Source organism: Larimichthys crocea, chromosome XIII (assembly GCF_000972845.2).
Source record: "Larimichthys crocea isolate SSNF chromosome XIII, L_crocea_2.0, whole genome shotgun sequence".
In the NCBI taxonomy this organism is placed as follows: Eukaryota; Metazoa; Chordata; class Actinopteri; family Sciaenidae; genus Larimichthys; species Larimichthys crocea.
This window is the reverse complement of record NC_040023.1, coordinates 31,119,912-31,142,814: the sequence shown is the minus strand read 5'-3', so window position 1 is coordinate 31,142,814 and position 22,903 is coordinate 31,119,912. Positions and strand designations below refer to the sequence as shown.

Sequence of the window (22,903 nt, the reverse complement as noted above, 5' to 3'; positions counted from 1 at the left end):
TTTAAAACACTCACATTTTATGATGATGTGTTGGATTCGAAGGAACTGCGTGCAAGGATGATCATTTATAGAGTGCTAAAGGATTTCAGCATGGTGCAAAAAGACAGAAAGGCAACTCTTCAAGACACAACAAGGGAACCTAAGTGCTGTGATTGGTTTGCCAAGCCAGAAGAATGTGTTTAAGGCAGTGAATTAAAAATGGTCACATTTAGATGTAAAGATGGCAAGAATTTAGAAGGAACCACAATAACCGTCCGCAGTTACAACAAGTTCAACAAGTTAGGGTTCAAATGAAGTTGGTTTGAAATGGAAGGGATTTGATACTTTTGACCGTCAGCATAAATATGCTTTGTACAATGGACTTTTATATTGTAACTTTAGATTTCGAAATGGAAGAAATGTTTAGATTGAACCTAAACAGCTCCTTTTTGTTCGTCCTGCTTGGATTTTCATCTGCTTGGATTTCAGCTTAAAGAAGGGAGGAGGGAGAAAAAAATCTACTTTCTGATTTAAAAAATCATTTATTGCAGTGGATTGCTGATGCAGTCAGTTCCAATTTCATCTGTATGAAAATGAACAGAGAACATTCCTCGGTCTCCCTGCTGTATAAACTGAATACTGGATGGCGCCTCTCCAAACCGGAGTCTCTATGAACTTGCCTACCTTGGCACCGAGCCACACTTGTGTAACATAACATACACACTATGAAGGCAGCATCATCACAACCGGACAAACTTGGCCTGTATTCTGGTGTCAACTGGGCCTTCTGCATCATTTCTGTGTTAATGAAAATCATATCGTCCTGTTCTTTTTTTTTTTCTATTGCAAATCAGCAACAAATCTTTTGAAAAATCCTTAAAAATAACAGCATTAAAATTGTTTTACCTGTTTAAAATTGGCTATGTGCATTGATATCTTAGATTATACTATTGAAATTCATAAACAGATCTGTAAGACACTAAGGTCATGTCCTTTATTTTTAGGAGGGCAAAAATAATATAATGAATATTTTCCCACTAGAATTCCTTGAAAAGTCGAGAGTGCTTTGAATCAACATTTACGCCTTCATGTTTGTCAAAAAGAAAAAAGGAAACACATGATTAAAAGCGGATTTAGAAATAAAATATTAAAAAATCTGAAGATTTAAAAACATTGTAGAGACTTTTTTTGGGGTGAACTGCAGTGACTCATGACCTCAGTTTTCTAAAATGCGTGCCACGGCCCAGAATTATATTTATTTGCTTATTTAAGCCTGAACTCTTTTATCATGCAAAACACATTTTCCTCCCATAAACCTTATTATTCACTTCAAATTGCAGACGGGACCAACAGCCAGTCAGGTAATGAAGGGCTATAGCAGGCCATGGATATTCAGCAAGGTATGTTGGCACAATGGAAAAATAACCCTAATAGAAACTGTGTTGCACCCTCTACTGGAATAAAATGAGTTAGCAAGTTAACATTTACATGAAGCAATTGAGCTTTAACTGCTGTTGAATTATTACTATTGAAGTATGTTTTTTTTCAACCAAACTGTCTGGATTTTATTGTGACAGTTGCTTGACTTGTTTTTGTTTGTTTGTTTGTTTTGTTTTTAATTAAATTAATTCGACACAAACGGTTGTATAAAACATCAATTTAAGAAAAGATGCTCAATGCTCAATTTAAAATACTTTATTACTTAAACTGTATTAATTACTCTTAGGGTGCGTGCATACACTATATTTTACCTACCGTGAACAGGAGCTCTCTGATTGTTTTGTTTTTTTCAAGCTTTATTGAAAGAACAAACAAAGAAATAAGAAATTCAGTCATACTAGTTCACATTGTACAAAAGTAACATAGCATCGGCATAGTTACATGATAATATAATAAGGATCAAAAAGAAAGAGCATGAAAACAAAAAAGCAGAAATAAAACTTGAACTTAGACTTAAAGTTAGTTCTAGTTATAAGTGTTGTGACAGGTTACTGGTTGAAAATATCTGCATGAATATTCACTATAGATAGACATGTTTTATTAGTAACTAACTTAAGAGACTTAAAATAATAATCAACTTCAATCAGAAATAGCTTAAATGATGGTGATGAATCTTGAAATTTACATTTATGGATGTGAAATTTCCCTAATAGAATATAAAGATTGACAATAATAGTTTCTTTTCTTTGTATTCAAAATAAGTAATAATGCTGATTTTATGTTTTGTTTTACACAATATATATAATTCTCAAGTTCTTTCCAAAATGTGGGCAACCATAAAATAAACGAGTTACATTTGTTATCGATGTTTTAGATGGGTATATGTTCTGTAGTATTTTTATAAAATGTAATTCTCTGATTTTATTTGTGACACATAATTTAAAAGGAGCTTCAGGCCAATGAAAGGAGCTCTCTGATTGGCTCTTGTCGCTGTCGGTCACTCCTGTGACGTCCTTCCTGTCTCACCGTGTCAACACGTGTACGGTGTACAGTTTTAGCGCTGACGGGGAGAAACCAGCAGCTAAACTTCAGCTTTTTTAAGAAACCTTCCTGTGGTTTCTCTTTATTTTTTAATCCGGGGAAGGCTTTGCCTGATAAACCGTCAAAATGGTGAAGCCTAAGTTCAAGGGGAAAAGCTCCATAAACCCGTCGTCGTCCAGCAGCAACCCTGGTGAGCTAAAGCCTCCATTAGCCACGCCGTGTTTGTTTACAGCCCGGTGATGTTATCCTCTGGATTAAACGTGTCTGGGTTGTTTTTCTTTTCAGCTTGCATTAAAGTTAAGTAGTGACATTAAGAGTGCATTGTGTCGGTGGGGTGACTTAACTCAAGCTGAGCTTGTAGCTGTCCTTACTGCTACAACACTGATAGGCCTTTTTTTTTAATTTGACACCCAGGTATTCAACTTTAAAGGTTTAAACTAACTATTCCTAAAGTCTGGGGTCAGTTGCTTCTATTAATTGGTTATAAAACATGTCTATCAAAGCAGCACTTATTATAACCAGGGTTCCCACGGGTGCTTGAATTCCTTGAAAATGCTTGAATTTCAATTCAGTGTTTTCAAGGTTGTGAAAATGCTTGAATTTTTTGTGAAGTGCTTGAAAATGCTTGAAATTTGTGTGATGTCTATTTGTCACTGTTATGGTAGTTACACACTACACCGCTCACAAGCTGAGAATACAAGCCAATTCACAATTAGTTAAAAATCAAAACAGTCAATCTACCACCATATGAAATAATGCTAATTAGACCCATATTATTATGCCATACAGTGGCACCGCTGCGCTTCCCATGACCATCATGGCAAACACAACTAGTAGGCTACCTATTTAAAGGTGCTGGAAAAATGGAAAAACTGGTGCTTGAAGGTGCTTGAAAAGTGCTTGAATTTGTTCATGAAAAAGGTGTGGGAACCCTGCATTCAACTTTAAAGGTTTAAACTAACTATTTCCTAAAGTCTGGGATGAGTTGCTTCTATTAATTGGTTCTAAAACATGTCTATCAAAGCAGCACTTATTATAAGAGGTGTGTGGTGTTGATTATATGAATCATTAAAGTAACTGAGCATGTGTTTCACAGATCGACCCAAAGGTGCTGGTGGGAACAACATGAGGGACCGAGCCACTATTAAGCGTCTGAATATGTACAGACAAAAGCAGAGATGGTAAGTGATGTGCGAGGCACCGATTGGCTGATTTGAAATATAATAAGCAGGGTATGTTCACGCTGATCTTCTTGTTCCTAGTAATGACCGTGGAAAAGTCATCAAACCTTTGCAGTTCCAGTCCACGGTGGCTCCGGGTACTGTCGCCAGAGTTGAACCAAACATCAAGTGGTTTGGTAAGTTCGCCGACCTTTTTGTATATGTTGTCTGTGTTATAGTTGTCAGCATATTGTCTTTTGTAGAGAAAGCTAAAATACTCCCACACACTTTCAAGAACAGGAGCAACAACAACAACAACTCTGGGAGGTGCAGATGGTACGGTGCAGTGGTTAGTACTGTCACCTCACAGCAAGAGGGAGCTTTCAATGTAGAGTTTGCATGTTCTCCCCGGGTACTCCGACTTCCAGTCTCTATGTGCCCTGTGATGAGCTGGCGACTTTTGCCAGGGTGTACCCCCCACCTCTTGTCCAAAGTCAGCTGGGATAGGCTCGAGCCCCACCGTGACCCTAATGAGGATAAGCGGTTACAAATAATGGATTTTATGAATGTGTTTAATGCATCACAGCCATTGACTTAAGTATGATGATACAACTAGAGTTGCACGATACCCACGGTATACACGGTACCCCGTGGTGCCAAATCATAACCGTCGCTACTATACTAGAAATTTTACACGGCGGTACTACCGTGGATTACTATACTACCGGTGCCAGTCTCCGCTACATAGCGGCCGCCTCTACTCTCCTCCTGGCTTTTCACTGCATGCTACTCCTTTGTAAACAAACCAACATGGAACCGCAACCAAACTACACAGCTGCTGAATGATTGGCTGTTTGCCTGTTACTGGTGACGTCCAGGGATATGATCCGCACGCTGGGTCCGCCTGTCTGTTAGCTGATTGGCTGTTCGTGTGTTTCTGCCGGCAAACAAACTCCATGAAGACAGCTCCACGTCGATAGAAACTCGCTCAAACAAACAACAAGCTGTTCTGTCTCGCCCAGACACGAGACAACACACTCACCATGGCAGAAGCACCGGGCCCAAGCAGCGAGTCGTGGCGTCTTCGTCAGTGGCAACACTAATTTTGCTTAAAAAACAAACGTTGTTGTTTCAACTTGTACAAATACATTGCAGTTTATAAAAATAATAATAATAAAAAAAGGCAGCAGTATCACGATAATACCCGGAACCGCGATACTTTGTCTGGTATAGTATCGTGGTTACTCATTTTAGTATTGTGACAACTCTAGATACAACAGATATATTACTCCATACTTACAAGAGTTCTGTAGATGTGGTGCAAAACAGGATCTGATTATCTATGGGAAGGCTGAAAAGTTTGAACAAATGTGACTTTTCATTTATTCAAATGCAACCTACGTAACCTAATCCTAGAATATGTTGCAGAATTGACGTTGTTCATTAGTTTCACCTGACAAGCCAACTACAGGGGACGGCAAGCTGCCACCACAACCAACGTGACGTCACGTCATGACGTGTTATGTTCAGCCTTTCTTTTTTTTATGATGGGAAAGGCTGAAGAGACCCGTCAGGATTCTGCTACTTAATATCCCTCGTTTAACAGAATTGCAAACACAAAAGTTCCCCACGATCAGATATGAATTTTTCCCGGGATTACAATACCACATGAGAACAAGTCACAGAGCCTCTGCCTCGCTCGCACTAGCCAGCATTTCGGTTTATCGAGTGAGTTACCACCAAATTGTTCTTTGTGGGTCACCCATTAAAGTGAAAAACCTGCAGACGCAGGAGAAGCGAGTTCGCAGGTGATTAGTACAAGCTGATACTCAGCTAAACCATTGTACTAAGATGAAACATTATCCCACTGAGCCCTTTACGAAGTAATTTGCAAAAAAAACCCCCAAAAAACAATATCACCTCAGGGGAAATTCCTTCATCGCCACAGGCCTAGCCTCTACAACCCATGGCGTCAAATATGGTGCCAAAAATGCATGCTGGCATTACTTCTCAGATGGTTTGGTGTCAAGATTACCAGATCAGCATGGCTCACCAGTTTTCTCTATTTTCTGTTGGAAGAACACAAAAGAGAACGAACGATAGAACGATGGCCTAGTGCAACGATTCAGCAAAAGGGCCGACGACCTGGATTAGACTGTATTTCAGGAACGCTTCCAGGGGAAATGAAAAACATGCCCTGTTGTGTTTGTACACTGTGAATTTTGAATCATCAAGTATTTATACTTTTCTTACACGTGAACAATTTTGAGAATCGCTGACATAACTCATCAGTGAGTGTGAGGGGGGGAAATTGGGAAACTAATAAGACAAGGGGGGTTCTGAATGTCTAAACCAAACGGGTCACACTTTGCATCTACATGTTCTGCATTTCAGCAAACACCCGTGTGATCAAGCAGTCCTCCCTTCAGAAGTTCCAAGAGGAGATGGGAGCAGTACAGAAGGATCCGTATCGTGTGGTGATGAGACAAAGCAAACTCCCAATGTCCCTCTTGCATGATAGAGTCAAAGCCCATGTAAGTATAAAGGGTATACACATCAAAGTATAGACGAAAAATCATTTCTGTTTTCCCCCTCTTTAAAGCGGATGTTTATCATTAGAGTGAATTAGCACATTTTTATCCATTTTATTATACGGGGTGTATAAACCTCTAGACATGTTTGCCTGCTTTATATTAGGTGATTCAGATGAGAATCATACCACTGTTGTCCTCTGTAGCTTTTTTTAATAGGACTTTATGAGGTGAGATGAACATGAGCCTGATTTTAATATTCTTTCAATTCTTACTTTGCAACATAGTTAGCCTGAGTGTCCTGGCTCTGTGCTTGTCATGGGAGAGTTGTAATGTGCCAGGCTTTTAACTTTCCCACTCCATAACCAACCCAGTTCCAAATAACTCCAGTTCTTCTTGTTCTTTTTCAGTCGATCACTGGGTCTGTTTCACTCTCTCTTTTTTTAAATCATTGTTGCTATACACTGTGATCCCTCATACAATTAAAACCTGCCTCAGAGTTTGAAGCAGCTAAAGATACTGCTATTATTTTACATCCGTCTAATTATTGATTGACTCATTTCAATCCAGTTGCGTTCTTGTAATCAGCAGGGTTCGTGTCAGTGTAACATTTATGCTAATGCGGAGCTTTATATTTCACTCTTAATGATAACATTCTCATCTGTTACCGGGCTTATAGCCATTTCATGACCTTGATGTTTTTGATGAAACACTTGGCAAGTAAGAAAAAAAAAAAAGTTCTTCAATCGCAACTCTTCCAAAAGGAAGATGAATTAAACCAGAGTTTGTGGTTCAGTAGGGGTGGAAATGCTTTTTCAAAGAACCGGTGGAGCCCTGTAGAAGATCTTGGCAACCTGAAGCCATAACCGACATTGTTTCTGACAAACCCTGTAAATAGTTCGTCCCCTCCCACCACCACTCATGGTAGTGTTGCAATAGAAGTATGGCTTGTGCTTTAAGATCATCGGAACATTTAATCAGCCTTGGCACGGTCTTGGCTCCTTCATTGGCTTAGATGTTGGATGTTTGGGTCTTCTGTTTACTGTTTGCATTTGTTCTGTGATTCTGTCTGAAAAGTCTGGAAGGACACTTTGACTCTATCAGAAATCATCTGAAAAAAACATTTCCCATCTGTTTTTAGTGCTTCAGCAGTTACAGGTTACAGCAGTCAACCCAACTGTAACCTGCCACCTCATTTTAGAAAATCATGTTGCAGTTGAAACGATGACCTCATGATACAATGACACATGTAATGCAGTCTGTATATTAATAGCAGAGCTATTTAGTTGTTAAAGAATATCGTATTTATTTGAATGTAGGCCTACTCCAGGCTGATTGTACACTGTGCAGTTGTTTTAGGGAAGGGTTCGGTTAAAAACCTGAATGAAAGACCTTGTCCGAGCTGTACGTCTAATCTATTTCCTTCTGTTTTTACACCTGCAGAACTCCAAGGTGCACATTCTAGACACGGAGGGTTTTGAGACCACATTTGGGCCCAAGGCTCAGAGGAAGAGGCCCAGTCTCATGGTGGGGGATGTAAAGGACCTCCTAGAACAAGCCGAGGCCTCATCCCAGAGCTACGATGCAGACAAAGACAAAGACCTGGTGACTGAAGACACAGGGGTCCGGTAGGTCCACTCTACAGTCCCTGTACAAGAGGCTTTTGAATATCTTCAAGTAGAACTAAATTTGTAATTCTCATTTTGCAACAGGGAGGAAGTCCGTGAGGAAATCTTCAAAAAGGGTCAGTCCAAGAGGATCTGGGGAGAACTGTACAAGGTATTGTTTCTCTGCGTTATGTTAATGAGTAAGAAGACTGAAGTTACGAGGTCATTCCACATTCCTGACTGTTCTGTTGTTATAATAGGTGATCGACTCATCTGACGTCGTCATCCAAGTGCTGGATGCCCGCGATCCCATGGGAACACGATCGAAGAGCATAGAGGCATACATGAAGAAGGAGAAATCCTGGAAACATCTGATCTTTGTTCTAAACAAATGTGACCTCATTCCAACCTGGGTCACGGTAAGAAATTCAAAACGTTCTCATCAATGGTTCCCAGTTTGCCTGGAAGTGATTTGTGTCTGGCTTCTTTATAGTACCGTGTGACTGACTTATTTGTCTCCACTCGATTTGAACCAGAAACGGTGGGTAGCTGTTTTGTCTCAGGAGTACCCCACTCTGGCGTTCCATGCCAGCCTCACCAACTCGTTTGGTAAGGGCTCCCTCATCCAACTACTCAGGCAGTTTGGCAAGGTAAGCACATACCTCGAATCTTAAATATAATGAGCCTAGACTGTTGAATGATCCGCTAACAACCACAGATACCACCGCTTTATAGTTATTTATCCAGAATGTGGAGTTGTTTTATTTGAAACAGAACTATTTAAGTAAGTTAGTGATTAGGTTTTAGTTGTCTATAGTCCTCATTACTTCCCTCATTCCAAAAGTAAGTAAGTAAGCCATGTTAATATGTTCTTATATTCTTTGTTAAAATTTGGTAAATGGACTGTATTTATATAGCGCCTCTCTAGTCTTCTGACCACTCAAAGCGCTTTTTACACTAATATCTCATTCACCCATTCACACACTGATGGCATTAGCTGCCAGACAAGGTGCCAACTGCTCATCAGCTTTAGGAGCTAACCATTCACACGCATTCACACACCGATGCACATCGGGAACAATTTGGGGTTCAGTATCTTGCCCAAGGACACTTCGCCAATCATCTAATTAGAGGACGACCCGCTCTACTTCCAAGCCACAGATGCCCTATTATATATAAAGTTTACAAGATTAGAGCAATCCAAGCTGCTCTGTAAAATAAATGTTTCTGTTAAAACTGATTTTGTACCTTTTACGTATAAATATAAACAAGGACAGGTTAAGCAGTGTGTTTTTATGTCATATCGAAGGTTTGTCAATTGACCTTGATTTGTCACATCTTTAATCCATTGGATTCCTTTTAGACATTCTATGTGTGTTATTATGTCATGACATATGACCTTTACTGTGATAAAAGATTTTGTATTTCAGTATATTTCATGTGGATACACGTGATTTTTTTTTTTTTTTTATCACCCACCCCTAAACATGCAATGTTGCATAGTAGCTGTGGAAATAGAGCGTGATTGCGAAAGGTTAAAGATTTTCATATTCAAATGGAATGTTCTTGTTAGATTTAATATCATGATTTAAAGAGGCTTTTATGAGAAAGACACTTGTAAATGTTTTTTCTTTCTCTGTTGGACCACATTCACCGAAAAGTCTGGAGATAACGAGGTGAAAAAACGTGTTCCAAAACAGCCCTCACAGTTTACCTCCGGGACAAAATGGAAAGATAGATATATCGCTCGTTTTTAAAAGGTTTTACATGTTCGTGAATGTCTTGTTTACGTAAAAAAAAAATCCTTTTAAAGATATCAATTGGTATGTGTTTTGAACAAACTACATTATAGTCCTGGAGTGATGACAAGTTCACTTTTTTTTTTTTTATAGCTAATGGCAACCGAGCCTCATCTGAAATTACCTCCATGAACTGTGGACAGACTGAGGCTGTTGTTTAGGAAACAAAACACTCTGACTTTATTTTTTTGCCTCCCACAGCTCCACACAGACAAGAAACAGATAAGTGTGGGTTTCATTGGCTACCCTAATGTGGGAAAGAGCTCAGTCATCAACACACTGCGGTCTAAGAAGGTCTGCAATGTGGCACCCCTTGCCGGAGAAACAAAGGTACGGTTCAAGTGTCATCTCAACCTTGCAAACACACTGTATACCACAAATTATGAATCTGAACTCTGAAGGTTTACATATATTGGTTTACGTTTACACTACATGCAGCGTAAAGGCCAAGAATATAAACTATGAAAGGAAAAGATCAGAACAGTAGTACCTAAATGAGAGGAAGGAAAAGAAGAAAGGAGCTTTGATTCAGTGGGGAGGTGACGTGAGGTGAAAACATGCATGTTTCTCTTCTTAACCTGGTAATTGTTGATAGCTGCAACAACAGAAGTAGTCAGCTCTGTGTTCTTAACCATATAACCGAAAGTCTTAAGTGGAGGCTGGGCCAAGAGAAAGAACAACATCCATTTTTATCTTTTTAATTTCCTCTCTCTTGGGCTGTTTATCCTGTTTGGAAATGAACAACGGTCTGAAAACCCCAATGTCCAAAGCAGGGTCAAGGGGAAGGAAAGGGAAAACATTGTACCTTTTTTCCGTGCTTGCTATAAAGCTGTGAACTTGGACCACGAAAGAGGGTAAATTTTTGCACACCTTGTATCCAGTTAATCTGATGGGTCTGCTGCCAGCGCTCCGGTTACATGCGGTTATGTTTGTGTGAAAAGTTGCAATGCGGTGCTTCTGTCTGAACCAGTCATAGAAAGGAGGGGTTGTTTGTGCCATGAGAAGGAAAAGAAGCTGTTAAAACAGTTCTTAGCCAGGTTAAGAGCAGTCTTTGTTCTGCCAAATATTTTTCAGAAAATATTTTTGAAACGTCCTTCTGTTTTTTTAGGTGTGGCAGTACATCACTTTGATGAGGCGTATCTTCCTCATTGACTGTCCCGGTGTTGTCTACCCTTCAGAAGACAGTGAATCTGATATTGTCTTAAAGGGAGTGGTAAGTCTCGTTTTCATTTTTCCGTTTTATGTACTAAAGTTTTGCCCCTCTTACATCTGCTTCCACCTGCAATACGAATGAATGAAATTGCATTTGTCTTCCTCCTCAATATGTCTTTCCAGAAACAATGTCCCAGTTAATCCACCAACTCCTTTTAACAGCTTGAGTACTTGGAGTGAGCTGAACTAAGAGTTGGAAGTGGATTCCTGTTGCTAATACTCAGGTGTTTAAAAAAATGCCTCCACCAGCTCTGATTCTAATCACCCGGATCCTTTTTTCCACGATCCTAGGTTTAACGTGCACGCAGTCCCTGTAACTGAAAGGTTGCAGCTTTGTATCTCAATTTTACGCTGCTTTTCCTCTCCTTCCTCACAAAGGTTCAAGTAGAGAAGATCAGGAACCCAGAGGAGCACATTGGGGCAGTACTGGAGCGGGCCAAGCCAGAATATATTCAGAAAACCTACCGCATCCCCACTTGGAACTCTGCTGAAGACTTTCTTGAGAAGCTGGCATTTCGCACTGGGAAACTTCTGAAGGTCTGAATGTTCCATTTTTCATGTTTTTGCTTAACAGGCTGTTCCGAAAACTACGTGCCTCGAGTTTTAATTTTATTTATATATTCATTTCATAACAATGTGCTATAGAGTTTCTCACAAGCAGCAAATATGGTTACCCAACAAAATGTTGTTGGTTTGAGTAATTTCAGTTAAAGCATCTGTTTGTTCTTCAGACCGCAGTATGTTAATTGTCTATTTTATGGAGTGCAAACGCAAAACTTAAGTAATACATCTGATTTATTTTCTGCTTATTGTTAAAGTTAAATAAGTCCATACTAACCACTAGTTTTAAATCTAAATCGATATTTTTGATGCTGTACAGGGTGGTGAACCAGATCTCTCCACAGTCTCTAAAATGGTGTTGAATGACTGGCAGAGAGGACGCATCCCCTTCTTTGTAAAACCCCCTGGACCTGAAGGGGATCAAGAGGTTAGAGTTTTTCTTAAATTACTTTCTGAACCGACCTGTGCCCTATGTGCTCAACATTTCTTTTTTACTTTAACTTTTCTAGGAGAAGCAGCCATCGGCAGTTGAAGGACCTTCAGAGGTGGTGGAGAACGCGCAGGAGGAACAGGCAGACAATCCGGATGCCATCTCAGAGGAACAGCAGCAGAGAAAGAAGGAGCAGGTCCAGAAGATTCTGGCTAATGTGCGACAGAACTTTGGCAAGATCTATGTGGCACCTGAGTTCAATGAGGAAGACTTGGTTCCTGTGGAGATGCCTGACCTAGACATGTCTGACTTCTCGGGCTCCGATGGCGAGGAAGAGAGCGAAGAAGAGGAAGGTGGAGAGGGCGGAGAGGAAGACGGGACCAGTGTTGAACCAGCCGATGGAGAAACTGAGGAATCTGAACCCATGACTGCACAGACTGGCAAGGCAAACAACAGCAAGAGTTCGCGCGAGGTGATTCGTGAGCTGGATGAGAAGATCTCCAAGTACAAGCAGTTCCTAGACCGGGCCAAATCCAAACGCTTCTCTGCAATCCGGTTCGTTTTCTCTCACCCAAACCTCACTCACATTTTTTTTTCCTTTTGTTTTGTGTATTCTCATCATTTTACCCAATAAAGTAACATAAATTTGTCAGAGATGCCGTGCATTTTAGGCGGTCCATGCTAACCAGCCTTTAAGTTCTGCAGAACCAGCAGTCATCAGTTTGATCTGATTAGTGGTCTTTTTCCATAACTTTGCATGACATTGTTTTCTTAAATCTCCATCTCCTCTTGTTGAATTTAAACCCACACGCTCAAGAACAGTGGATAGTGGTTATGTAGTTACTCTGAGCCTAATATGATTACTGTCCATTTCAGCCGATCCCGACAGGAGTGAAATGTTTGCTTGGTTGGGTAATGATTTAAGTTTCTTTCTTCTTTGGACAGGATACCCAAGGCGCTTTCTGACAAAGCACTCACAGACATCAAGACTAAACAAGCGGCAGCAGCAGCGGCTAAGCAAGCACAGAAAAAAGGTAGTCATTCAAACATGTCTGCCATGACTGTATGGTGCTAAAAGTGGAAATTATTTTTGGAAGAAAATCATGAATGGTTTCTAAATCTCACACAGTTCCTCTGAACAAAATAAACACACAAGCATGTTGTCTTACTGGTATGATATATTTCCCGTGTTTGAGACGCAAATACGTAAATGAGTTAAGTCAGGTTGACATTGAGATCCAGCCAGGTGCTGACATCAAATCTTTGTTTGAATTCAGCTGCAAACCAGAGGGGCAAGAAGAGGAAAACTGAGGAGGACGAGTCCACACAGGCGAGCAGACTGACGTCTAAACAGGTATGCAGTGTTTGTTTTTTCTTGACGTCAAACAGATCCTTCTTAGTAGACACGTTAGATTAATGTGTAATTCCTCTTACTGATGTATCAGGAATGGAGATGAAAAAGGCTCTGGGCTTTTTTTTTAACCGAAGATTTTTTTCTCTTTGTTCCTCTCTACAGAGAAGAGCCATGGACCGTGCTCAGAAGGCGAAGAAAGTTGGTGTACGCTATTACGAAACGCACAATGTGAAAAACAAGAACAAGAACAGAAAGACCCCAGCATCAGCTACAGAAGGCCACAGGGCCAAACGATCAAAGCACTAGTCTGCAGCTGTAAAGCATAACACATATAATAAAACTTAATTTAAAATAGGCAAAAGGGTTTTATTGGATAAGTGGAGTCGACAAAAAAAGGTGGAATGCTAAAGAAGTGTTAAATGGTTTGTTGAGTGGCCACTTGATGCCTTATCTTGACCATGCCTTATCAACCCAGAACTGTTTTTGAATGACATTTCATTCATCATTTACAGGTGTAATGCTCTCTTGATGTTCAAGAGAAATGTACAGTAATTGTTCAAACTGTACTTGTCATGCTGTTAAACAATAAAAAAAAACATTTGCTAATTACAGCCTTACACAGATTACAGAAATTGATTTCATATGGAAACAAAACAGAAAATTCGTAAAATTCTGTACAGAGAAACTTGTTTTTTTTGTTTTTCGAAGTTACTTCTTTGGTGTCACGATCTCTTCCAGATGGCTCTGAAGAAAAAAAAAACATTGAAATTAGTATGGGTATGACTGGTATTAAATTTGAATGAAGATATTTTTCTTTGGTATATAATTACAAAGTGTCACCTTGAGCTGCTGGTTGGCTCTCTTAAGACACTGAATCTCTTCGTTGTGCTTCTTCTCTTCTATCTGTCGCTTTTCACGTTCTCTCTTTTCATGTGACTCATGCTGAGCTTTCTGTTCGTTTAATTCCTTCATCAGATCTTGTTTCTCATTCTCCAGTTCAGAAATCTAGGTATGTAATAAGACACACTTGTAAGGTTGTTCCAGAAACAAGACAAAGAGCATTACCACAATCCTTAGTTTAGAATAACTCTTAAAGAGTAATGGTGCTCTCTGCTGGATACCTAACTGAAAAACAGTCCATAAATGCACTCTCGTAGCTTCAGATGAATGGCAAATTAAATCTCTTATCTTTGAATTACTAATTGTAAAAAGAATCAGATTTTTGGGTGCTTGTGCCCCTGTATGTCATTAGTTGTAAATCATAAATGTCCTTACTCTTCTATTCATGTCAGCCTTTCCCTGCTCGGCCTGCAGTGCTTTCCTTATACCAAAAGCCACGCTGCTTTCGAGCAGTGTCTGATAGGCGTCAATAGTCATTTGAATCTCGTCCCGAACCCTCAACAACAGCAGGCCCCTCTCAGCACAGTTGATGGTCACCTGTCTGATCAGCTCATCTTAAAGAAATGGTAAATTAGGTGAGTTAGACAGGGTGTTGTTGATAATGTGGATGAAAATGTACCTTCATTAAAATCTAGGAGGATACAGAAGCCTAATAAAGATTAAAAACTCAAATATAATTTTTTTTTTTACCAAAACACTGGGAATACAGCTCCCTGCGTACAGGACAGATTCCTGTGTTCCTGGCCTGCCTTTGCTGTATCTTTATATCCAGCAGCTCCTCTAGCTGAATAACATCTGATCTTGTACAAGGTGCACTGGACACTTGCTGCACCCACAGTTGGTTTCCCTCCATCCATTCCCTGCAATGGCAGAATTTGACATAAACAAGCGCATGGTTTGAACTTGTTGCTGTTGTAGACGGGAAGAGCTATACCTGGGTGGGAGGATGGCGTTCAGGATCTCCTCATTTACCTGCCTGGTGGCATCGTAAGTGGCAGATTTTGGTTTGGGAGGTGGTGGGACAGGGCTTGTGCTGGCAGGCTGTTGAGGACTCACTCTCAAAGGGCGTCCCTGTAGTGAAAAGTATTTGATGTCACACATGTTATTGACTTAACGTCTGCCTTGTAACTCACACATACATTGGCAGAGCTGTTTCATATTCAAGCTGCGCCATGTGGAAGAAAAGACAGTAATGACAGCAATCTTGCAGATGTTGTCATGTTAACAAAGACAAAGAAACACCTACAGCTCCTAGTCTTTTCCCTTTTATAGATACCATTGTGGTGTATTAATTTACATTTAATAATAATATATTTTATTTCATAGGTGCCTTTCTTTCTGTCACCCACGGACACCTTCCAAAAAATAGATATAAATATAAATATAAGTAAGACAGCATAACAGAAACAAACAAATAACCATAAAAGTATCAAATTACAAGAATACAACATTAAAAACTGGTTTAAAAAAGGAAAATGTATAATGTATAACTTGTATCACCTGTTAGATAAATACAATTAATACTATAGAAATAAAAACAATGAATATTATATATTTATTATTTCATTAAAAAAAAACAAAAAAACATCAATGACTCAGGTTTACTATTAAACTTTCTGGGCAGTTGTTTACTGTCCAAAGTATTTAGTGTCATGTTACATGTACAATATAGAAAATATAATCCAACAAACATCAACTATAACTGAGTTGAGTTGTTTTTCTTTCTTCTTCAGTTTGTAAATAATAAAAAATCAGTTTCTCTCTTTTGTAGTGATTTCATCCAGGTAACGTTAACTAAAATATTCAGTTGGTGTTATTCGGTTAAACTCACCTTCGGTGACTTCTTGTCTGTGGTTTTGCTGATCAAAACTGGATTTTCATATTTCAGGAGAGACTCGGCTGGTGGAATCATTGTCGGTATGTTTTCTTTTTTACTTTAAAAACAATAATAAAGCTGTATGTAAAAGCAGAAACCTGTTGTTGTAGAAATATCGACGCCTCGCTGTCACAAAGTTCGTGCTCACTGTTTACGTCGTCATGGCAACAGCGTTGTGGCGTTTCTATGTAGTTTTTTTTTTTTCGGGTTTAATCAGCGGCTCACAAATGTAGGATATTATTGCACTGTTAATAAAAAATATAATTTAATCCGCACAACAAATGGAGATAACTTTAGTTTTTTAATTCGGTGTGAATTTAATTTACTCTTCTTCTTCTTCTTTGATGTTTAATCCTTATCCTTATTGTTGCATATACTGCCCTCTTCTGGACTTTACTTCTTTCCTACTTCCTTTTTTTTCTTTTTATTAACCCAGTTAAAACAAGATGTCCCATTATGATTTTCCTCCCTTCTCTAAATTTCTCACATTCTATTATACTTCTGACACTATTCTCCACTGTTCCCGTCTTCCCTCTCTTCCCTTTAATATCCATGACAAGCAACAATCACATGCTCCTCTGTTTCTCTCTCCCCAACATCTACACCGACCAGTTGGATGTTTTCCTAATATATTGAGTGTGTTATTCAGTTTTCTGTGCCCTTTTCTTAATCAGGTAAAAACTGCAAAACACATTCAAACATGGGAGGCAAATGCTATGTAGAGCCCAGATCAGATAAAAAACAAAACAATGCAGAGTCACGAGGATCATTGCAAAAGTTATTAATCTTCATTGAAAACCCACCAATAAATCATATTCATAATAGTTTAATTTTCAAAGACAGAGCTAAACAAAGTCATCAGACATACCAAGCACATAGAGACATGTCTATCACGTCTGATTTCGCTACAAAATACAACATTTGTAATAATTACAGTTGTCCCTCGCTATAACGCGGTTTACTTTTCGTGGACTCGCTGTTTCGCAGATTTTTTTAGTGTAATTTTGCATGCTTTTTTTTTTTTTTACAGCGTACTGTACAGTATGAACGCGCATTGTGTTCTGCGTCCTAAATTGGCTAAAGGAGAACCGCACAGGTTCTGCATCCAAGGGAGTACTGTACAAAACACGTGTAAAAAAGGTGTATAAAAGTGTGTGGTTAGGGGTTTTATGGCCTTAAAACATAGGTAATAGGCTGATTATCATAGAGCCCCCCTAAATGTCGAATGGTAATTCTATTTCCAGTGTTAAATATTAACACATTAACATTATGTTAAGTAATTTTCACATGCATTGATAAAATGCCATAAGGGATGGAAGAAGGGATGACCATTTTAGAAGAGGGATGAGTTTGACCATTTTTCCCCCAGGGGGGATGCCATCCCCCCCCCATCCCCCCTCAACTCGAGTACTGTGTATAATAATTGTAAAACTTACTTCGTGGATTTCGTTTATTGCGGGTTATTTTTAGAACGTATCCCCCGCAACAAACTAGGGACATAACAACTAAATGTTAAACTTTCGAGGACACATGCCCTTGCTTATACTTACATTATAATACAGTTGTGTGTATCTGCATATTATAACCATTTAAACCAGAGAAAAGCCCAAAAAAAAAATATTTTTGCGCTACTACTGCTCAAAAGGCCATAAAAATCCGATTCTGGCACGACACCGGAACCTTTAAGCAGCAGCGACATAAATTCTCGGCTCACCAACCGGAAACGGAAGTGCGCAAGTGGAGCATAACAGTTGGAGTTAGTTGGTCGCCACATTGTTTTGTTTTGTTTCTCACGCGGTCAACGATGCGTTTTTAAGTCCAACAAGAGGTCGAATCTGTTTCTACATATACATTTTTGTTTTTTTTTAAAGAATGACCAAAGAGAAGCGACACAGGAGGAGGGAGTCTCCGGAGCGGGAGTCCAAAGTGAAGGTGAAGCAGGAGAAGCTCAGCCCGCTTAGGCCACAGACATCACGCCGCTCCCGGTCGAGATCCAGCGGCAACTCGAGTCCACCGAGGAGGAGAACGAGCAGGTATTATCGCGACGTAGCCGTCGTGTCACGCTTGTTTTCTTGTTTTTTAACCAACATAAGCGTCGGGTAGTGAGTCATTATGAGCTCACTGTCCGCTAAGACCGTGACAAACGCAGCTGCTACGTCCTGTTTCCGTTTATAGATTAGATTAGACTTTATTTATCCCAACACGGGGAAATTTAACTTGTTACAGCAGCAGAGGAAAGTGTAGCATACACTACAGAATTAGAAACAAGTAGAAAAGGCAAAAAAAACCCCACAACAAACAGACAGAAATATCTATAACCTACAATAAACACGAAAAACAACCTTCAAACAGACAAGTATGAGGATAAAAGTGACATGATATATAAAAAGAGTATTGTAATGTAAAGTGACCATAGTGTAACTCAACTTTATTTATTTATTTATATAGCACCTTTCATACTGAATTGTAGCCCAAAGTGCTTCACAGAGCAGAGTAAAAACAGAAATAGACAACAACATGAAAAACTAGAAATTAAAAGAAAAAGTTAAAACTACAACAATGAAACAAATAAGGAAATAACCTATAGGATAAAAAGCATAATTTAAGAACAGTTGCAGTAAAAGTAGATATGACCTGTACAGTAAATAAGAACCAGAGATAAAAGTAACAGGGAGTGATCAGGGCATAAAAACTCAGCAGTGAATGGCACCTTAGGTAAAAGCCTGGCTGAAGAGGGATGTCTTAAGTTGTTTTTTAAAGATGTCTACAGAGGTGCAGTCCCTCAGATCCATAGGCAGGCTGTTCCAGAAAACTAAACTTCTTTGTGGAGGTTCTGTGGACAACTAGGAGTCCAGATGCCGAGGATCTGAGGGACCTGCTTGGTACATACCTCTGTAGCATGTCACAAAGGTAGGTCGGTGCCAGACTATTCAGTGATTTTAAAACCAATAAAACTAACGGGTAACCAGTGCAAGGCTTTTGAAATGGGGGTTATGTGTGCCCTCTAAGAAATATTGCAAAGAAAGTGACCATGATACAGATAATAATAATATTGCAAGAGTAGTGACCATCATATAAATAATATTACAAAAGTAAGTGACCATGATATAAATAATAACTGCAAGGTAACTAAAGCAAGGTGACTAAATAGTTTGGCCTTTGTGTGAATTTCTTTCTAAAGTCGTTTGTTTTTGTGTCTTTTTTGATGTAACTGTTCAGGTCACCTGCCAGGACGAGGGATCGCTCACCGCCCAGAAGAGAGACGTCACCGGCCAGAAGAGAGCCGTCTCCCGCCAGACGAGGCAGCAGGTCGCCGAGGAACAGGAGAAGTCCTCACCGTGGCGCCGATGTCAAAATAAAGCAGGTGATTTAGTTTCTGAATTGTTAACGAGGTGCGACATAAGATCGGAACATGTCTACAGGATCATTCACATGCAATCATGAACTATCTATATCTATAGCACTTCTCAAAAAGTTAGAAACTTTACAGAGTGGAATTAAGATTAAAACATTTCAGGGGCTACTATTAAAATGACACAAAAGTAATACAAAATATAATAGAACAAGATGCGCAGTAACATGTAAAACAATGACAATAATAAAATAGATAGGACATGTTGGAAAAGGCGCTTTGTACATTAATACAAATAGGTTTTGAGAAGTGATTTAAAACCTTTGTCATCTGACACCAGTGAACTGATCCTGATAGACGTGTGATTTATTAGGTGTACATTGGAGCTCTATTGTGTATTGTTCATTTGTTTCTCTAAGAGGTTTCATATTTTACGTGTGTGTGTTTATTTGAGGTTTTGCCACCCATGAGATAATATATATCTGTGGTTTTAAGTGCTAAAAAAACACCCATCTCGATATAGTTTTACACTTCCTCTCTCGGGTTTTGTGTTGTGTTTTGTCTCATTCACTATTTACGAGCTTCTTTTCTGATTGGCTGACGCACTGTCTACCAGACAGTGTGTACAGGTGGACTGGGCTGGGGGCAGGGCTGAGTGCGATGGATGTACAGTTGTCACACCACAATTATTTTGAAATCCTGACTTTTTATAGGCACAGTTTCTGAATATGGGCTCTGTGGTATGCATGTTTTGATACACTTGCGATATTTATATATCCTAGACCTGCTTTAAATTAAATTAAAACAAAATAAATACAAATGTCACTTTCTAGGGGATCTAGGGGGGAAAAGACAAGGAAAAAGCAAGGCCAGCGGTTTAAAGTAGTTTGTAAGTAAACCCTAAAATAAGATGCAGAAATAAACTAGTGACATGAGAAATAGAAATATGGTAATGTATTAAAACATAAAATAACAAAAACCACTATAGTTAAACTATAGTCATTCTGTAGGAAAACTCAACCAACATTGAAACACACATTTATTTATTTATTCCTTTTTTTTGGTATCAAGAGGTCATGAATGTTTTTTTTAAATACTAGTATTATATCAAAGTTTAAAATTCTGGTATCATGACAACCTGAATGGTTTTGTCATTCTAACTTGAGTCCAACAGGCTGTGCTACAGATGGCAGAGAGAGGTATTATCATGTGACAGCTGCCTAAAGAGGTAATTAACTGTAATGTATTATCAACTGGATTGTTGTAGCTGTCATTGTAACTACAGTAACTTATGCTTGGTTGGAGCGGTGTCACTCCAACCAGATTTAATACAATATAAACTGTCTCGCTAACGCCTGTACAAAAAGTTTTGGACTAATAATCTTCCTTTAACTAACAAATATCTCTCAGGAACGGGATGAACATCGGCCTAGTGGTGACGAGCGGAGGAGAAGAAATGACCAGCCAGAGGAGAGACGGAGCAGATGGGAGTCAGACAGACCGCGGGAGAGAGACCGCGGCGGAGACAGACACAGAGAGCGCGGCGCGCTCGCCTCCCAGCAAGCCGAGAGGCAACAGCACGATGAGCGGCGCAGGGAAAACCGTCAGCGGCGCGAAGAAAACCAAGAGCAGAATTTTGGAGGGTCTGAGGGAGGGATAGACGACCCAAATGACCCGCCTGTCGAGAAAGAGAAGCCCAACTTTGAGCTGTCGGGGGCACTAACAGAAGATACAAACACATTCCGGGGGGTGGTGATCAAATACAACGAGCCGCCCGAGGCTCGCATTCCCAAGCGCAGATGGCGACTGTACCCGTTCAAGAATGACGAACCCCTTCCAGTCATGTACATTCACAGACAGAGTGCCTATTTGTTGGGGCGGCAGAGAAAAATCGCTGATATTCCCATCGACCACCCATCCTGCTCCAAGCAACATGCAGTGTTCCAGTATAGGTAAGATTAACTACCATCAGCTAAGGTGTTTTACTCTGTTTTTGTTTTGAACTTCACTCTGTTGCGTTACACCTGCACGTCTACCTTTTCCGTTTGTTTTTCTATAGACTGGTGGAGTTTACGCGTAAAGACGGCACATCAGGCCGCAGGGTGAGGCCTTACATCATCGACCTGGGTTCCGGCAACGGCACCTACCTGAACAACCAGCGCATAGATGCCCAGCGCTACTACGAGCTCAAAGAAAAGGACGTCATCAAGTTTGGCTTCAGCAGCCGCGAGTACGTCCTCCTGCACGAGTTCTCAGACACGACCGAGGTGGACGCCAAGCAGGGAGAGGAAGAAGACGACGAGGGCCTTGATGAGTAAATTGCTCCCATTTTAAAAAATATATATGAAAACTGTATCGCCCAAGTTCATTCAGGTTAGATGACATCATCCTCAGTGTTTATCAAAAAGTTGTTTCTGCGGGGAATGGAACAATTAATGGGACTTTATTAAAACAATGGAACAAAGCTGGTTTGTATATTATGTAATTACTGAACTGTTGCTTAAACCTGCCACAAATGTCTCAAAGGAGACTTCCTATTCTCAGGTTGTGTAATGTCTTTGTGATGCATGACTGATTTCACATCTGACAATGCTCACAGTGAAACAAAAAAAAAGTGCTTGGTGCCAGATAAAGACATCTTGCCTAAGTACGATAGTTCATTATATATTTTTGGATCACAGCACCAAGGCTAATCTCTCGTCTATGTCCGGGGCTATATGTGTCAATGTACATGATACGTGGAATGTGAACTCGATAGAGTCGTGTTTTAATAAGCGTTGCTTATTGCTTTGTAGTGCAGGGAAAAAAATGCTGTGTGTATTTACGAATTTCCCCCTTTTTATTTTTGTTTGTTTCAGAGCCCACAGCATTCATAGCAGAATTTTTCATTTATGTACTGTAAATAAAGACAGTGGAAATTTGGATTTGGAGCTGTGTGTATTTTTTTTTGTGTGTGTGTGTGATTCTAAAATGTTCTACTACTAATAGACCCTTTTCACAGCAGCCATAAAGACATAATAGTAGATCTTTCAAATGACACTACTTAAAGGTATCGGAGATCGGAGACCTCTATTTTCAGAATAAGATTCAGCTACGTATATATAATTTTCAGAACTATGTTTTATGCATGTATAATCGCCTAAAAATAAGAAACCTTTTTAATGGGGTGGTCGGTAGCGTAGTGGGTTAAGCGGCCGCCCCATGTGTGGAGGCTATAGTCCTTGCTGCAGCTGGCCCCGGTTTGAATCCTGCATCGGACGGCTAATTTACTGCGTGTCACTCCCCCTCTCTCTGCCCCCTGCTTCCTGTCTATCTTCAGCTGTACTATTAATAAAGGCATAAAGGGCCAAAAAAATAATCTTAAGAAGAAAAAAAGAAACCTTTTTAATAAAATAAAAAAAAGTTACTTAACAGCCTTTTATATCTACAGTGGGAGCGGGTCCTCTTCCATGGATACTCAGACTCTAGACAGGGCCTTTCAAGTGTTGTTTCTTCTTTTTACATTAGGAAGGTGAGGGTGATGTGAGGAGATTGCAATACATACCACTACATGCATCTAAATCCTACATACTGGACCTTTAAGGTTCAATTCCATTTATTGCACCCCTAACTCAGCTTAGTATCATTGGTAACACCTGTGTTCACCCTACTAGATCTATTA

General features: G+C 39.7%; 3 protein-coding genes across 3 annotated transcripts; 2 read left to right on the top strand and 1 right to left on the bottom strand.

Moving 5' to 3' along the window:
- Positions 1-2,404: 2,404 nt before the first annotated feature.
- gnl2 (G protein nucleolar 2) lies at positions 2,405-13,731 on the top strand. The gene is made up of 16 exons (XM_010731644.3): positions 2,405-2,650; positions 3,557-3,641; positions 3,723-3,817; positions 6,015-6,154; positions 7,595-7,779; positions 7,864-7,930; positions 8,019-8,177; positions 8,295-8,408; positions 9,759-9,887; positions 10,666-10,770; positions 11,148-11,306; positions 11,650-11,757; positions 11,840-12,315; positions 12,706-12,794; positions 13,038-13,114; positions 13,277-13,731. Exons 1-16 carry the CDS (start codon positions 2,587-2,589, stop codon positions 13,418-13,420), a joined length of 2,196 nt encoding a protein of 731 aa, XP_010729946.1. The 5' UTR covers positions 2,405-2,586; the 3' UTR covers positions 13,421-13,731.
- An 88-nt stretch (positions 13,732-13,819) lies between these two features.
- On the bottom strand, positions 13,820-16,068 carry dnali1 (dynein, axonemal, light intermediate chain 1). Its single transcript, XM_019267225.2, has 6 exons — positions 15,846-16,068; positions 14,949-15,085; positions 14,705-14,874; positions 14,390-14,568; positions 13,955-14,119; positions 13,820-13,858 (listed from the first exon to the last, which is right to left on the bottom strand). Exons 1-6 carry the CDS (start codon positions 15,924-15,926, stop codon positions 13,823-13,825), a joined length of 768 nt encoding a protein of 255 aa, XP_019122770.1. The 5' UTR covers positions 15,927-16,068; the 3' UTR covers positions 13,820-13,822.
- Positions 16,069-17,590: 1,522 nt separating this feature from the next.
- snip1 (Smad nuclear interacting protein) lies at positions 17,591-22,172 on the top strand. Its single transcript, XM_010731642.3, has 4 exons — positions 17,591-17,923; positions 19,110-19,254; positions 20,653-21,194; positions 21,302-22,172. Exons 1-4 carry the CDS (start codon positions 17,763-17,765, stop codon positions 21,558-21,560), a joined length of 1,107 nt encoding a protein of 368 aa, XP_010729944.2. The 5' UTR covers positions 17,591-17,762; the 3' UTR covers positions 21,561-22,172.
- Positions 22,173-22,903: the final 731 nt, after the last annotated feature.

Coding starts and splice junctions, on each gene's coding strand:
- snip1 (XM_010731642.3), top strand. CDS start 17,763: ATGACCAAAGAGAAGCGACACAGGAGGAGGGAGTCTCCGGAGCGGGAG. Junction 17,924..19,109: donor CCGAGGAGGAGAACGAGCAG/GTATTATCGCGA, acceptor GTAACTGTTCAG/GTCACCTGCCAGGACGAGGG. Junction 19,255..20,652: donor CCGATGTCAAAATAAAGCAG/GTGATTTAGTTT, acceptor AATATCTCTCAG/GAACGGGATGAACATCGGCC.
- dnali1 (XM_019267225.2), bottom strand. CDS start 15,926: ATGATTCCACCAGCCGAGTCTCTCCTGAAATATGAAAATCCAGTTTTG. Junction 14,569..14,704: donor GCTGTATTCCCAGTGTTTTG/GTAAAAAAAAAA, acceptor CATTTCTTTAAG/ATGAGCTGATCAGACAGGTG. Junction 13,859..13,954: donor GAGCCAACCAGCAGCTCAAG/GTGACACTTTGT, acceptor TTTTTTCTTCAG/AGCCATCTGGAAGAGATCGT.
- gnl2 (XM_010731644.3), top strand. CDS start 2,587: ATGGTGAAGCCTAAGTTCAAGGGGAAAAGCTCCATAAACCCGTCGTCG. Junction 6,155..7,594: donor ATGATAGAGTCAAAGCCCAT/GTAAGTATAAAG, acceptor TTACACCTGCAG/AACTCCAAGGTGCACATTCT. Junction 9,888..10,665: donor CCCTTGCCGGAGAAACAAAG/GTACGGTTCAAG, acceptor CTGTTTTTTTAG/GTGTGGCAGTACATCACTTT.